General features: G+C 44.4%; 1 protein-coding gene across 1 annotated transcript in view; it reads right to left on the bottom strand.

Annotated features, from left to right (window-relative positions):
- Nucleotides 1-12,031, bottom strand: part of LOC126465611 (maltase 2-like) — a 105,885-nt gene extending 93,854 nt beyond the window's left edge. The window contains exon 1 of the mRNA XM_050096321.1: nt 11,845-12,031. Within this exon, the coding sequence (XP_049952278.1) occupies nt 11,845-12,031 (187 nt within the window). The remainder of the gene's footprint in view (nt 1-11,844) is intronic.
- Nucleotides 12,032-17,809: the final 5,778 nt, after the last annotated feature.

The following is a 17,809-nucleotide window of genomic DNA, read 5'->3' as shown; positions in this document are numbered from 1 at the left end:
TAAAGGTTGCAATACTGAAGTAGTTTACTTTGTATCACTATTCTTCTTTAGCCCATACAGAAAAACCAAGTTTCTTCACCTCTGTTAAAAGGAATAATTTTTTATTACGTTATTAATGTTTAGTAGGTTTGATCTGAAAATGTAATAAGGGGTTAATTATAAAGGTAACGTTATGATTCCTACAACTGAACCAAACCTAGGACGCTGAGGTTTCGCCTTGCGAGTGCAATATCATGTGTGACATTTAATTCAAATTATCTCGTGCTAGAGATCTCCGGCAGAGTTATGGTTTGCAGCAGATGAAAATATAATGCATTTTTAAGATTTCGTTACCATAATGTGTTCATTCAAATTCAGTAACACAAAAGTTTGCCACATATCGAAAATTCTGTAACGTCTTCAGGAAAAGTATTGCAAACTTTCCGTTTGTGATGTTAACAACTTGTTTGAATGATACGTGGTATTACACATGCGTCAAATCAGCTCTGCCCTTCGTGTGAGCCCCCCGATGTAGCAGAGCGGTTCTAGGGGCTTCAGTCTGAAACCGCGCGATCGCTACGGTCGCAGGTTCGAATTCTGCCTAGGGCATGGATGTGTGTGATGTCCTTAGGTTAGTTAGGTTTAAGTAGTTCCAAGTTCTAGGGAACTGATGACCTCAGATGTTACGTCCCATCGTGCTCAGAGCCAACTGAACCATTTGAGCCTTCGTGTGCCTGCAAAAGTACCATTCCTGCCTGAATTTTCAACAGAATATTATCGGTAACCCTCCATCCGCTGGCCGACTCTGCTCTGGTCAAACGACCGCCTTCTTGGTTTGAGGTGCAGACGTAGGGTACGGTTCGAGGTAGGGTATTCGGTCGGGAGTGCAAGTAACAGTTTTTAAATGTGTAAACCCACCCCCACCCTCAACCAACCGCCAAATTATAGTTTTCTTTAATTTTTTACTGTCAACCCTCCACCCCGCGCCAACCGCCAAAGCATAACTTTTAGTAAATGTCGCAGGATGTTCTACACTGTGTGAAAATACAGAATAGTCTAGAATCTTACAGAAGGTACGAGAACGTTCCAGAATGCCCTAGAATTTTCGAGAGTGTTCTAGAATGTTCCAGGACGTTCTCAGACATTCAGTTATCCTGTTGTGGTAGTGTATGTTCCAGTTCAAAAGGCTATATACAAACCGGGGGAAATATGCTCCTGTTATAGCACAAAAAAGACGTATACGTTCCTTTTGAAAAGAATATGACAGAAATGTGGGCAGCAGCTGCGTCAGTCCTCATTCTACCCTGCGAACATATTCGCACTCCTTTAATTCAGAGCATTCTTAATCCTTTTACCCACTCTCTTCTTTGTACGAGGGCTGCCCAGACAGTAATGCATCCATTTTTTTCTCAGCCGACAACAATGCTACGAATGCGAAACGTTACGTATGTATTCTTTGAAGTCTCATGACTGAGCGCGCCAAGTTTCCGTCACTTCTGACAGATTGCGTAGCTACATGACAGTTTCAAAATGGCATCTGTAGGTGATGTACGTCACAAGCAACGTGCCGTCATTGAATTTCTCACTGCAGAGAAAGAAAATGTGGGGAATATTCACAAATGCTTTTGCAAAATCTGCTGTCGACAGAAGTACAGTTAGTCGCTGGGCACGGAGGGTGACCCCTCAATAGTCGGTTCGGCGGAGTTCCACCATTGGCACCGGTCGGTGAGACCATCACCGGCTCTCACATCTGACGTGTTGTAATGAGATTATGTTGTCATTCGGTTGTTTGGACAATTAAAGGATGCCATTAGTGGAAGACATTTTGAGGACGATGAAGAGATGATTCATACAGCGTAGCGCTGGTTCTGCCACCAGGACAAGTGTTGGTACCGACAGGGAATACACGCGCTTGTTTCGCGCTGGAGGAACGCCATAGAACAGAATGGAGATAACGTGGAAAAATGGTGTGTGTAAATAAAACACCATTCTTTCGTTTGTGTAATTCTCATTATGTTCAATAAAGAATTGTTGAAGAAAAAATGCGATGCATTATTTTCTGGGCAACCCTCGTAATTAAGTATTCACACTCAGCATCTCCCTCTCACTGCCACTATATCTCTCTCACACTGTCTCCTTTTTCTCCCATGGATTTACAGTGTATGCCACTGCCTCTACCTCCTCTTTCACTTACACTGTCTCCTTTTGTTTTTCTTTCCCACTGCCACTGTCTCCGCCATTCTTCTGCAGCTCAAACAGTCTGGGACGACCAACTTATTTTTTCTCCTACACCTATGTGTTGAAAATTTCTGTCTAAAAGGAGCCCTCCCCTATACCTACGTGTTATAAGTTCGTCGGTCCAGGAGGGACTATGTATGGTGTTCAATCATCTGTCTCCTCTCTCTTTCGAACCCATCGTTTTTTTCTAGGTCCACCTCTCTTTCCTTTTTACTGTCACTGTCTCTCACTGACTATGAGTATCTCCTCTCTTTTTGGCTCTCACTACTATTGTAGTGCCACTTTCTCTCTCTCATCATAACTGTCTCAATTTTCCTTCTCTTCCACTGACACTCCCTCTTCCACCGTCACTATCGATCTGCTACTCTCTTTGACCACAGAAAAGGGCAAATATGTTGGCGTGCCATAATTTTTGGTGAGTAAGGATGAATTACGACTGAGTCAGTTGGTAAAGAGGAACATATTCGTATTTTTTGTGCTCCAGCAGGAGCATTTGCTGCAGGTTCCCTTCTTCCCTACGTCAGGTATCCTGCTTACAGAGGATGAATCACCTAGCACTCGCACCACAAATATACAAATTAAAAAAGTTCTGTATCACCTCGGTTCCGAGAGTTCCGGAACCTGTACAGAAAAGTGGAATAGAGATCAACATAAACATCGTTGCCGCTCTTTTCATTGCTCATGGAAACCACATATTGTATGTTGTACCACCATACAGCGTGACCTTCAGAGGTGGCGGTCCAGATTTCTGTACACACCGGTACATCTAATACCCAGTAGCACGTCCTCTTGCATTGATGCATGACTGTATTCGTCGTGACATAGTATCCACAAGTTCATTAAGGCTCTCTTGGTCCAGATTGTCCCACGGCGATTCAGCGTAGATCCCTCAGAGTGGTTGGCGGGTCACATCGTCCACAAACAGCCCATTTCAATCTATCCCAGGCATGTTCGATAGGGTTCATGTCTGGAGAACATGCTGGCCACTCTAGCCGAACGATGTCGTTATCCTGAAGGAAGTTATTCACGAGGTGTACACGATGGGGGCGCGAATTGTCGTCCATGAAGACGAATGTCTCGCCAATGCGCTACCGATATGGTGGCACTATCGGTCGGAGGATGGCATTCACGTATCGTACAGCCGTCATGGCACCCTCCATGACCACCAGCCGCGTACAGCGGTCCCACGTTGTGCTACCTCAAAACAGCAGGGAACCTCCACCTTGCTGCAGTCGCTGGACAAAGTGTCTAAGGCGTTCAGTCTGACTGGGTTGCCTCGTAACATGTCTCCGGCGATTGTCTGATTGAAGGCACATGCGACACACATCGGTGAAGAGAACGTGATGCCAATCCTGAACGGTCGATTCGGCATGTTGTTGAGCCCATCTGTACCGCGCTGCATGGTATCGTGGTTGCAAAGATGGACCTCGCTATGGATGTTGGGAGTATAGTTGCGCATCATGCAGCCTATTGCGCACAGTTTGAGTCGTTACACGACGTCCCGTCGCTGCACGAAAACAACATGGTGGCGTTGCTGTCAGGGTTCCTCCGAGACACAACCCATAGGTAGCGGTCATCCACTCCAGCAATAGCCCTTGGGCGACCTAAGCGAGGAATATCATCGACAGTTCCTGTCTCTCTGTATCTCCTCCATGTCCTAACAACATCGCTTTGGTCCGCTCCGAGACGCCTGGACGCTTCCCTTGTTGAGAACCCTTCCTGGCACAAAGTAACACTGCGAACGCCATCGGACCGCAGTACTGACCGTTTAGGCATGGTTAACTGCAGACAACACGAGCCGTGTACCTCCTTCCTGGTGGAATGACTGGAACTGATCGGCTGTCGAACCCCCTCCGTCTAATAGGTGCTGCTCATGCATGGTCGTTCAGATATTTGGGCGGGTTTAGTGACATCTCTGAACAGTCAAAGGGACTGTGTCTGTGATACAACATCCACAGTCAACGTCTTTCTTCAGGAGGCTAGGGTGCGTATGTGCAGCCAACATTCAGATTCTGAGACGTTGACGGAAGCGCAGTTTTTTACAATAGTTACAAATTTTTAAACGAGACAATGTCTATTGACAGTAAAATCTAAAATTGGCATAAATCAGCATGTCAATGATGCTTATTGCAGGAAACTAGGGCAAGTAGTTTACGATTTATCGTATTGTGAACACAGTGAACCCGACAGCTATTTGTTTCATCCTATTGCGTAGATGCTAGGCGAAGATGTTATGTTCGTTTGCATTGTGTTGTTTGTACACTGCGATTGCATATCGACGACCCTCTCACTGATAATGTGATAGCTGACGTGGATGCGAAAAAAGCGGACATGCTCACGCTTTATGGTTCAAAAATGGTTCAAATGGCTCTGAGCACTATGGGACTCAACTGCTGAGGTCATTAGTCCCCTAGAACTTAGAACTAGTTAAACCTAACTAACCTAAGGACATCACAAACATCCATGCCCGAGGCAGGATTCGAACCTGCGACCGTAGCGATCTTGCGGTTCCACACTGCAGCGCCTTTAACCGCACGGCCACTTCGGCCGGCTCGCTTTATGGTGAAAGTAGGAAGTATGCCGTTCGTTCGTATATCGTACACGGCGAAATATATCTCAATAGACGTCAACCTCTTCAAATAACTACAGATTATATGAAATGGCGTAGTCCTCATGCCTGCACTGCAGTTTCCGCTGAAATGCTAGAACGTGTGCAGCGATCGTTGCATGGCAGACTGCAAGCTTGTACTGGTGCAGGTGGTCGTCGTTGTGAGTACATGCTTTGAGGGTATTTTGGCAATTTACGAGTCAGGCCCCATAGAGGTACTGCATTCACCTTTGTTCGTCTTTCTTTTGCCCTAGGCAATGCTTCATTTAGTAACAAGTCAGCTCCGGAGACGTGATACTGTCATTAGGTATTATTTTACTGAAATATATGTGTCTTTTTAAAATAAATACACATTTGGAACTCATAACACTCTTTGTACGGGCTGCAAAGGCGCCCTAGTGCCTACTATTCCAATCTGCGAAACCCGTATATCGATGGCGCCTTCCGTTAACGAAATATTTTCGATGCAAGTGTCAGTTGATTCACGCAGTATAAAACGAATTCTAGAAGCCAGTAAATTTTTGTCCTTTTTTTATATACTTCGATACATTTATATACTTTGGCACACACAAACAACAAATAAGGATGCGTAATATAAAGTTATCACAAAATCTATTGCTTTAATTTTTTTCTGGATACTTTACTCATCGATCGCAATTCATTGAAATGGCCGGCATATGATTTGCAGCCGGTCTAAGGCGCCTTGTCACGGTCCGCGAGCCCCCCCACCCCCCCCCCCCCCACCGCCCCTCCCACCGCCTCCCCCCACCCCCCCTCGGAGGTTCGAACCCTCCCTCGGGTGTGGGTGTGGGTGTCGTCCTTAGAGTAAGTTAGTGTAAGTAGTGTGTAAGCTTAGGGGCCGATGACCTCAGCAGTTTGGTCCCATAAAAACTTACCACAGATTTCCAGAATTACCTGATTTGCATATTAAAAAGTCATCAGAAATACTTTACTGAACTTGCAGTCTTTCCATTATGTAAAAACATAATTCTGGCTGCCATTTTAAGTCATTTTCAGTCATGTTAAGAAGCTTTTTAGCCCAGTCACTGCAGTATCACTTTTGGCATATCTGTATAGGCCTGAAGTGCCTATTATACAGAGACAGCGCATCATATAATCTTATTGGTGAAACAAATTCTGACTAAAAGCATTGTTCCGTGACCTCAGAAATCTTGCGATGGTCCAGAAATCTTGCCATGTCTTCACTACGTCAGTTAAACATTTACGCCTCAGAAAAGATATTACGTGGATATTTTATGTGCATAAGAACCTCTGGAACTCGGTAATGATATCAATAAAAGTTTCAAGATTCGCCAGAACGTCATCTTAAGAACATATGGGAAAAATTTCGACGATTTGTCATGAATAGAAATTACCGAAGTGGCCATTTCCACAAATGGTACTTTTGGCAGCCAAAAACATGGTTTTTCGGATGTATCTTTATAATGGATACAGATTTTTGAACATGGCGTTTCTAATTGAATGTCTAAAGGATATACGGTTAAAATTTGAGACATGTGCTTTGGTTAGTCATTTAGATAATAGTTGCCCACGGTGAAAGGACAGCTAAAACCCGACTCTTGCGGTTTTCTGCCTAAGTTCGGCAACTTTGATCATCTGGATCTCGTAACAGATAATGAAATCGAAAACCTTTTCAAAGCTCTCTGAAGATATCATCTTTAGAATATATAGCAGAAATTTTTACGATCTGCTATGAATAGAAATTTTAGAAGTAGCCATTCCAACAGTTAGCACTTTCTGTACTCAAAAGTCCTAGATTTCCGTTTTTCTTTTCAGAAATCACCCATAAAGAAATGGTGCTTTTACGCTATATGATCAAAAGTATCCGGACACCCCCAAAAACATACGGTTTTCATATTAGGCGCATTGTGCTACCACCTACTGCCAGGTGCTCCATATGAGCGACCTCTGTAGTCATTAAACATCGTGAGAGAGCAGAATGGGGCACTCTGCTGAACTCACGGACTTCGAACGTAAAAAGTGGCTCTGAGCACTATGGCACTTAATATCTTTGGTCATCAGTCCCCTGGAACTTAGAACTACTTAAACCAACTAACCTAAGGACATCACACAACACCCACTCATCACGTGGCAGAGAAAATCCCTAACCCCGCCGGGTATCGAACCCGGGAACCCGGGCGTTGGAAGCTAGAACGCTACCGCACGACCGCGAGCTGCCGACGCTGCGACCAGAGTCTGGTGCATAGGTGTCACTTGTGTCATACGTCAGTATGCGAGATTTCCACATTCCTAAATATCCCTAGGTACATTGTTTCCGATACGATAGTGAAGTGGAAACGTGAAGGGACACGTACAGCACAAAAGCGTACTGGCCGATCTCGTCTGTTGACTGACAGAGACCGCCGACAGTTGAAGAGGGTCGTAATGTGTAATAGGCAGACATCTATCCATACCCTCACACAGGAATTTCAAACTGCATCAGGATCGACTGCAGGTATTATGACAGTTAGGCAGGAGGTGGGAAAACTTTGATTTCATGGCCGAGAGGCTGCTCATAAGCCACACATCACGCAGGTAAATGCCAAACGACGCCTCGCTTGGTGTAAGCAGCATAAACATTGAACGATTGAACAGTGGAAAAACGTTATGTGAAGTGACGAATCACCGTACACAATGTGGCGATCCGATGGCAGTGTGTGGGTATGGCGAATGCCCGGTGAACATCATCTGCCAGCATGTGTAGTGTCAACAGTAAAATTCGGAGGCGGTGGTGTTACGGTGTTACAGTGTGGTTGTATTTTTCATGTAGGACGCTTGCACCCCTTGTTGTTTTGCGAGGCACTATCACAGCACAGGCCTATATTGATGTTTTAAGCACCTTCTTGCTTCCCGCTGTTGAAGAGCAATTCGGGTATGGCGACTGCATCTTTCAACATGATCTAGCACCTGTTCATAAAGCACGGTCTGTGATGGAGTGGTTACACGACAATAACATCCCTGTAATGGACTGGGCTGCACACAGTGCTGACCTGAATCCTATAGAACACCTTTGGGATGTTTTGGAACGCCTACTTAGTGCCAGGCCTCACCGACCGACATCGACACGTCTCCTCAGTGCAGCACACCGTGAAGAATAGGCTGCCATTCCGCAAGAAACCTGATTGAGCGTATGCCTGCGACAGTGGAAGCTGTCATCAAGGCTAAGGGTGGGCCAACACCATACTGAATTCCAGCATTACCGACGGAGGGCGCCACTAACTTGTAAGTCATTTTCAGCCAGGTGTCCGGATACTTTTGATCACATAGTGTCTAAGCCGCCTAAGTTTCACTGCAGACCTAGAGTAATATAACCAACCGATTCGCCCAATTTGTCTGAGCAGGAATAAGTGTGTAATGTATAAATTTTGACTTTGTACTGTAGGATAGATGAAGAATGCCCATTCTTCCGGTAAGTATGCAAATTGTCACTAGGACAAGTCTATGGCGATTATGTTGCCTCAGCCACAGTACTCGCCGGACATGACCCCCTGTGGCTTCTTTCTGTTCCCGAGGCTGAAGAGAACCATGAAAGGACGCTGTTTTGGCACGATTTATGATATAAAAACAGAATTTCTGAAGGAGCTCAACACCTTAACGAAAAATGAGTTCCAGAAGTGCTTCCAAGATTGGAAAAAAGCGCTGACACAAGTGTATTATATCTGAGGAGGATGACTTTGAAGAGAAAAAGGCTGGTGTTGAATACACTGGAGAGCCAAAACTTTATCACCATCTGCTTAATAGCAAGTTTGTCCGTCTTTGGAACGAAATACATCACTGATTCTGCGTATCAGGGTTCCGACAGTTTGTCGATTGGTTTGTGGAGATATGTGGCATTAGATGTCTGCGCACATGTCATGTAATTCGCATAAATAACGCGCCGCTGATTTGAGTACACGGTTATGGCGCCCGATGGCGACCCGGATGGGTTCCATAGTATTTACATCAGGCGAGTTTTGTCGCCGAGACATCAATGTGAATCCGCTATAATGCTCCTGACACCACTGTAGCACGCTTCTGGCTCCGAGACGTGGATAATTATACTGCCGAAAGATGATATCGCCGTCGGGGAAGACATGAAGCATGAAGGAATGCAAGTGGTTCGCACTGTCATCGTGTCCTCCATTCCTTCCACAGGTCCAATGCAAGCGTAGGAGAATGTCTCCTGACGCATAATACTGTTCCCATCAGCGTGCGACCGTGGCGCGCTACACATTTCGAGCAGTCGTTCGCCTCAATGACGGTATTTGTGGAGACGACGATCGACCTAATGTAGCAAAAATGTGATTCATCCGAACATCCGAAACGTTTCGATTGATCATCGGTTAAATTCCGAAGGTCCCGTGCCCACTGCAATCGTAACTAACGATACCGTTGGGTGCCGGCCGCGATGGCCTATCGGTTCTAGGGGCTTCAGTCAGGAACCGAGCGACTGCTACGGTCGCAAGTTCGAATCCTGCCTCGGGCATGGATGTTTGTGATATCCTTAGGACAGTTAGGTTTAAGTAGTTCTAAGTTCTAGGGACTGATGACCTCCGATGTTAAGTCCCATAGTGCTCAGAGCCATTTGAACCATATCGTTCGGTAAACATTTGAACACGTAGGGGTGGTCTGCTGCAGAGCTCCATGTTCAACAATGTACGATGAGCGATGTACTCCGAAATTCTTGTGCGTCCACCAGTACTGTGCTCTTTCAGCAGAGATGGCACAGATCACCAGCTGTCAGACAAAACTCTGAACTCCAAGTTCTGTGAAGAGTCGTGGGAACCTCCACTCACTTAGCGACTAGTGGTAAGTTTCTTCTCCCTCTTTCCACAGATGCTCACGACAGTAGCACGTGAACACTCGAGTAGCTCCGCCGCTTTCGAGATACTCGTTCACAGGTTCTCCGTAATAATAATCTGCTCTTTGCCAAAGTCGCTTATCTCAATGGATTTTCCCATTTGCAGCCCATACCTTCGCTAGGGTGATTCCCCGTCCGTGTCTTATCAGTATAACTACAGATACTTTCAGAAAAACGAAAATCTCCATTAGTTTTTTATCACACCTCGTATGTAGTATTAGTTTCTCGGTGTCTATGATCTATTCGCAACGAATATACGTGTACCTACTGTGGCGGAACGCCACATATATTTATTAAATAAAACAAATGGAGTTTTCGTATTCTGATGAATAATTCGTCATGTGACGCTATAAGTGCTAAAGTGCGATGTGTTTTGTGCAAGGAGCATTAACATTACGAAGAAAAATCTGGAGAAGATAATGAAATCGAATCGTCTTTCTTTTATCTGTGTTGGTTAATTAAAAAAAGACCAAAGACATTGTTTCACGTGACTCACACTCTCTTGTCTTCGATTCTGATATGGATGATAGACGCCACTGCTCGCTGAAATAATTGTGTGTGACTTCTGTAAAACAATTCATAATATGAATACAATTTCCATGTAATAACATTTACTTTTTGTACAGCTCGCACCTCTCATATTAGTGCATCAATATTTCGTGCAAATTTGTTGTTTTAGCGTGTGCTCCGGAGGGAACCCCCATTTCTCTTGCAGCATAAGTCGGCCATTACGCCGGCAAAACAATTATTCTTATTAAATCATTTATTAAATGTAAATGTGAATGCAGGAGAGTGCTCTGTTTTTCTCATTCGATATTCTAAAGCCAGTAAAATTAAATCGAAGCTTTAATCATTAATATTTTAGTTGCATTGATTTAAGTAAATTTTCCATTGGCCGCTTAACGGCAAATGACGAAAATCTCCTTAGTTTTACCTCGGTAATGAAAAATAATCAAAGCAGTTTATTACTTTTCATGAAAAAGGAAATATCTCAGATAATAATCGTCGTTTTAAAATTGGTGCACAATTAAACCAGTTGCTATCAGGCCCCTTGAGAACTACATTTTTATTACAACATTCCGCGTAATATACGAAGATTTTTATTAATAATAGCAGCCACTCACGCAAACTTAACCGTAGAAGGCGGTGAATCGCGCGTTGTATTTCACAAACTGTTACGTACGCACCGCGGAAAAACCAAGGTCTACGTAAATGCTTGTGGTGGTATTGAGTTTGCTTAACAGTCTCATGCTAGCCATAATCAGAACCCAATGCTACTGATGATCATTTCTCTTTAAATCAAGTACCCCAAAAGAAATAGGACATTAAAATTTTACGTAATACAGGGTGATTCAAAAAGAATACCACAACTTTAAAAATGTGTATTTAATGAAAGAAACATAATATAACCTTCTGTTATACATCATTACAAAGAGTATTTAAAAAGGTTTTTTTTCACTCAAAAACAAGTTCAGAGATGTTCAATATGGACCCCTCCAGACACACGAGCAATATCAACCCGATACTCCAACTCGTTCCACACTCTCTGTAGCATATCAGGCGTAACAGTTTGGATAGCTGCTGTTATTTCTCGTTTCAAATCATCAATGGTGGCTGGGAGAGGTGGCCGAAACACCATATCCTTAACATACCCCCATAAGAAAAAATCGCAGGGGGTAAGATCAGGGCTTCTTGGAGGCCAGTGATGAAGTGCTCTGTCACGGGCTGCCTGGCGGCCGATCCATCGCCTCGGGTAGTTGACGTTCAGGTAGTTACGGACAGATAAGTGCCAATGTGGTGGCGCTCCATCCTGCTGAAATATGAATTGTTGTGCTTCTTGTTCGAACTGAGGGAACAGCCAATTCTCTAACATCTCCAGATACTGTAGTCCAGTTACAGTACCACCTTCGAAGAAAAAGGGACCAAAAACTTTATTGGCTGAAATGGCGAACAAATGTACAACTAAATGAAACTTTATAGCTCCCTTAATTCGCCGACAGATAGTGCTTAGCTCTGCCTTTTGTCGTTGCAGAGTTTTAAATTCCTAAAGTTGTGGTATTCTTTTTGAATCACCCTGTATTATCACTCAAACCAAAATAAAAATATTATTATTATTATTATTATTTTTTTTTTTTTTTATACCTCCACTTCCACTCACCTCTGAGGTCACCGACGCCATCGCCGTTGGAATCCTTGAAGGAGCGCGGGTATATCTGGTAGATGACTGACGTCTGCCACCAGGCCAACTCCTCGTCGTCCGCCTTGGGCTGCCTAACCCTCACGGGGTCGGCAGACACAGCCGCCGCCAGAAGGCAGAGCACCGCCGTAATTCCGAGTACCCTCATCTCGCTACTTCTACACACTGACCACTCACTCCTAAGCCCAGGTGCCTCCTTTTATGAGCCAACGAAACTGCTCCATCGCTCTCACGAACTTTCCACCAATTACTCGCGATAGATAGTGCGTTGTTGTCAACAGCCTCAAGTGGGTTCGCCAAGGAGGCCTCGGCTATCTACTACCGAATCGTCGCTGTGCGGTGATTATTCCGCTGCTGAAGAAGAGACAGTTGTCAATGTATTTACATTGACAACTGTCTCTTCTTTTTTAATTGGTTGTTTATCACTCTACATGTTTCATACCTCTTGATGCAGCCTTGTCTAGTACTAATTTTATCTTATTTTATTGGTTTTTTTATTAATAGAAACTGTTATGTAGGCATGCTATTCCTATTTTGTGCTAAATGTTTTCCTATCAACTCCATTGATATTTAGGTAATGTTCAGTTTTTACTATTTCATTGCAAAGATGTTACTATATGTTTCTACTTCTCTCTAGATGTGTTACTTCTCTTCCAATGTTGTCTGCTAACATTTAACTTCTTTGGTGATAATACTCAGTAAATGTCTGAAGATGGCCTTGTAAGCCGAAAACCGGTTAGCAATAAAAGTAATATTGTAGAACAAAAGCAAACTGGTGCTTTTCATTTATTATTATAATGTTGTTCTACCAAGAACCGACGGAAGATTCTGTTAATATTTCAGACAGTATTTCCAATTGAAAACTGAACTTGTACCGTATTGTATTGTGATGTTACAAGTCAACGTAAGTGTTGTTCTAATAATCCGACCTGTTTTACTTTCCGACCATCCTCTCGATCCCACAGGGGACGGATTAGTAAGATTCTACTACGAGGGTCGTTCAATAAGTAATGCCCCACACTCTTTTTTCCCTGAACATATTTATTGTTAAGAGTCAGAATTTGGTGACAATATAGATCAACATGTCCTATTTTTCTACGTACTCTCCATCATGTTCCATGGCCGTACGCCAATGTTGTGGAAGAGCATGTATTCCCAGCTGGCAAAAGCACTTGTCCTGTAAGCGTAGACATGTTTCCACTGTATGACTGACACTCTCGACATCTTCACAGTGTGTTCCCCGTAGAGAATCTTTAAGCTCCAACAATGCATAAAACATGGCCTTTCTTTGAATCTTGTGGTTCGCTGTGAACATTTGTAGAACCCATTATGAGCACCTCTTTGAATATCCGAGAGTCCAGATCATTGCAGACGTACTTCCAACGCCGACCGACAACGTAAGAGCCAATTGTTGAGCTGTGATGCGCTGGTCGGCATGAACAATGGCATCCGCACGATTCAGCATGTCTGGGCCAGTGGCTGTGAAAGGACGTCCCGATTGTGCCTGATCATCGAGGTCTGTTTCTGCATTTCCTGAGGCTGTAACTTTCTTTACCCATCGCCCAACTGTACTATCAACTGCAGCATCGCCACACACTGCACACAAAGTTTATGGATGTTCACCACGGTTTCTTTTTCTGCACACAAGAATTCAAGAACAGCACGCTGCTTGTGACGTGAGTCGTATGTAGACGCCATTTTGACGCTGTACTACGGCTCTGTCATCTACCTGAACGGTTCGAAACTTATCCAGCGCACAGAACAAACATCAAATGTGAAGCACCAACAAGGACGTTTGTGTATGTATATTAAAGTCTTTTTTAAAAAATGTGGGGCGTTACTTATTGAAAGACCCTCGTAGATGTCGGCGCTAAGTGAATTCGAACGTGGGCTGTTGCCTTTCGTATGGTGGGTGCTTCCGTAATCAAGGTAGACGAAATGCTTGATGTTTCAAGAGGGGCCTTATCGAAGGTTTACATCGCATACAGGGAAAGCAGATAAACATCATCTGCTAAGTCACGACGCTAACGAAGGTGTTTGTTCAGTGACAGTAACAAACGGTTATTGAAGAGGATTGTGAGCAAAGGAAGGAGGATAACTTCGCTGCAGAACCGAATGTCGGATTCACCCACCTTGTCACCAGTAGAACAACACGAAGGGAGCTCCAGAATCAGGGAAATGCAATGCCACTCATCAGTGATTCAAATGCTAGAACAGGAAAATTTGGTGTCAGAGCCATAAAACTTGGGCTGTCGACCAATGGAAGAGAATCATTTGGTCGAATGACTTCTATCCGAGTTTACATCCCAAAAGTGAAACATGGCAGTGGTCCAGTGATCATTTGGGCAGCCACATCGTGTTATACTATGGCCACTCTGCAAGGTCATATTACACCCAAGGGTTATGTGACCATTTTGGCCCATGAGTTACATCCCATGCTACAACTTTTGTTCCCCAATGAAGATGCTGTATACCAAGGCGACAGGACAACTGTTCACACAGCTCGCATCGTCCAGGATTGGTTTTCTGAGCATGAGTATGAATTATCGAAACTTCCATGGACACCACAGGCGCCAGATCTCAATATTATTTAGCTTTTGTGGTATACTTTCGAGAGAAGGTTGCGTGATCGCTATCCACTTCCATCATCGTTACCTGGACTCGCAATTATTATGCAGTAAGAATGGTATAAGATCATCTTCATAAGACTCCCTTGGAAACCATACGGAACCTCTATTTGCCGACCAGTGTGGCCGAGCGGTTCTAGGCACTTCAGTCTGGAACCGTGAGACCGCTACGGTCGCAGGTTCGAATCCTGCCTCGGGCATGGATGTGTGTGATGTCTTTAGGCTAGATTCAAGTAGTTCTAAATCTAGGGGACTGATGACCTCAGGTGTTAAGTCCCATAGTGCTTACAGCCATTTGAACCATTTTGAAAAGGTTTCTGACGTGATTATGGACGCACAATGGGAATTAACAGACTTTGAACATGGAATAATAGTTGGAGATAGACGCTTGGGCTAGGGATACTCCACCTCGGAAATCGTTAGAGAATTCAGTATTCCGAGACCCACTGTATCAAGAGTGTGCCGAGAATACCAAATTTCAGGCATTACGTCTCATCGTGGCGAACGCACTGTCCGACGGCCTTCGTTTAACGACCGAGAGCAGCGACGTTTGCTGACAGACAAGCAGCACCAGGTGAAATAACAAAAATCAATGTGGGACATACGACGAACGTTCCCGTTAGGACAGTGTGGCGGGCGTTAATGGGCTACGGCAGCAGACGATCAATGCGAGTGCCTCTGCCAACAGCACGACACTGCCTGCAGTGCGTTTCCTAGGATTCTTCATGCAAGATATTGTTTATTTAGTTTTTTTGTGCCCAAACGTGTTTCAGCCCTTTTTGTACCAGGTTCAGTTGGACCTTTTTTTTCGGTCTTATATGATGCTAAAAAGTTATTTTGTGCTGGTAGTTCTATAACTACCGGTACCTCAGAATTTACAGTTTTTCATCTGCAAACAACGAAACGGTTCATATTCTTCTGCTTTTCGTCCATTTCAGATCGAAAATCGCGTTATTTTGCACGATACTTACGATTTTCTTTCCATAGCCTTGTTTCCCTTCACTTTCGATATGTTAAGACACCTATTTTCTTTGTTGATGGAAGGTCTATGGTCACACACGCGTTTTTATTTATTTTGTCACAAGAAACAAGTTTTCAGTCGTCATCTGGTGTGTAATTGCAGTTGTATGATTTCAGTTGTCTTGCATATGGCGGACTATGTCTCCAATTTTGTAAGAAAGCACGGAAAGAAAGAAGAGTGTCCGTATCCTGGGAGAAAAGATCACATACCTACAAGAGTGAATAGAGCCGAACGTCTCTGAGGAAGGAGTGTTTAAGTCAAGCGTCAGGCACACAGAAATGCTACATCACTTTATCAAAAATGTTTATATCAGACGAACAGTGTTGATGAGTGCCAAGCTAAAAAGCACAGTATTCGACCCGAAGATCCATACGCAACAGAACGGCTCACAATGAACAGGAAAGATCTGGCTGAAAAACTAGAAGAGAAGTGAAGATTCTGAATGAGACTTTGATCCCATCAAAAAAGAACTGAATGTACCTAAGAAGACAAAATCGTGAGATATGATCTCATGTTGAGAAAATTAAAAGCACAGTTTCTTCCTCAGTCATGTGCCATGCAATTTGCACAGTTGGATTTCCTGCGACGAAGACTGAGGTTGCTGGTGGATTGTGCCTTTGTGGTGGAGCTCTCTGCGGATGTTCGTGCTGTGCACAGGCTTCGACACTAGCGCCTCTGGAGCCGTCTGGCGTAACTAGCAGGGTTCGTTGGTAGCCAGCGACCGAGACGGAAACAGAAACTATGTGGAACGTGGAGCGACCTGGGACAGTCAACGCGGGCTAAGGCTAAGCTGTACGTGTACATCGCCTACTCGGAGAGTGGGCAGTGTCTCATCATGGTGTCCAGAAGTCGGCGGCAATCACAGCCACAGAAGAGAAATGGTGGACTTTAGTTACTGCTGTGCTGTACAGCGCCATAAGGTTGTGCTCTTATCATCCATAGTAACTGATGTGGAGCTGACAGATTGTCCGGTTGTTGTTCAGGGTCGACTATGGTGTGCCAAACTTCACGCAGACCAGTTGGGGAGGTCCAGTGCGGGCAGAGGCTCAGCCTGCCTTGGCTTTGCTCGCTCCTTCACACAAATATTTATTACACTGCGACATTTCATTTAGTACTGTCGAGTAGCATTTTTAGGTCAGCACAACTGTAGTTTGGCAGAAGTGTAGTGTTTACCTTTTGCTGTTTGTTCGTGGTATAAAGGACATTCACAGCTCCAATGGCTTCTTGCATCAAAAGAGGTCTATCGATCTATCTTCACAAGCCTTTAAAAATTAATGGATCTAACAGAAGAGAGGGATGAGAATTCTCATTATATACACTGGAGCGCCAAAGAAACTGGTATTGGCCTGCGTATTCAAATACAGAGATATGTAAACAGACAGAATAAGCCACTGTGGTCGGCAATGCCTATAAAAGACAAGTGTCCGGCGCAACTGTTAGATCGGTTACTGCTGCTACAATGGCAGGTTGTCAAGATTTAAATGAGTTTGAACGTGTTGTTAGCGCACGAGCGATGGGACACATCGTCTCCGAGGTAGCGATGAACTCCCATACGACCATTTCACGAATGTACTGTGAATATCAGGAAGCTGGTAAAACATCAAATCTCCAACATCGCTGCGGCCGGAAAAGGATCCTGCAAGAACAGGACCAACGACGACTGAAGGGAATCTTTCAACATGACAGAAGTGCAACTCTTCCGCAAATTGATGCAGATTTCAGTGCTGGACCATCGACAAGTGTCTGCGTGTGGACAATTCAACAAAACATCATCGATATGGGATTTTGGAACCGAAGGCCCACACGTGTACCTTTGATGACAGCACGACACGATGCTTTACGCCTCGCCTGGATCCGTCAACACTGACATTGAACTGTTGATGACTGAAGACATGTTGCCTGGTCAGACTACTCTCGTTTCAAATCGTATCAAGCGGATGGACGAGTACGGGTATGGAGACAACCTCATCAAAAAAATGTGTGTGAAATCTTATGGGACTTAACTGCTAAGGTCATCAGTCCCTAAGCTTATACACTACGTAACCTAAATTATCCTAAGGAGAAACACACACACCCATGCCCGAGGGAGGACTCGAACCTCCGCCGGGACCAGCCGCACAGTCCATGACTGCAGCGTCCAAGACCGCTCGGCTAATCCCGCGTGGCTCAACCTCATCAATCCATGAGCCCTGCATGTCACCAGCGGACTGTTAAAGCTGGTAGAGGCTCTGTAATTGTGTAGGGCGACTGCAGTTGGAGTCATATGGAAACCTTGATA

The sequence above is a fragment of the Schistocerca serialis genome, chromosome 1, assembly GCF_023864345.2.
Source record: "Schistocerca serialis cubense isolate TAMUIC-IGC-003099 chromosome 1, iqSchSeri2.2, whole genome shotgun sequence".
Classification (NCBI taxonomy): domain Eukaryota; kingdom Metazoa; phylum Arthropoda; class Insecta; order Orthoptera; family Acrididae; genus Schistocerca; species Schistocerca serialis.
The sequence above is the reverse complement of the archived record's forward strand: the minus strand, read 5'-3'. Positions and strand labels throughout refer to the sequence as shown.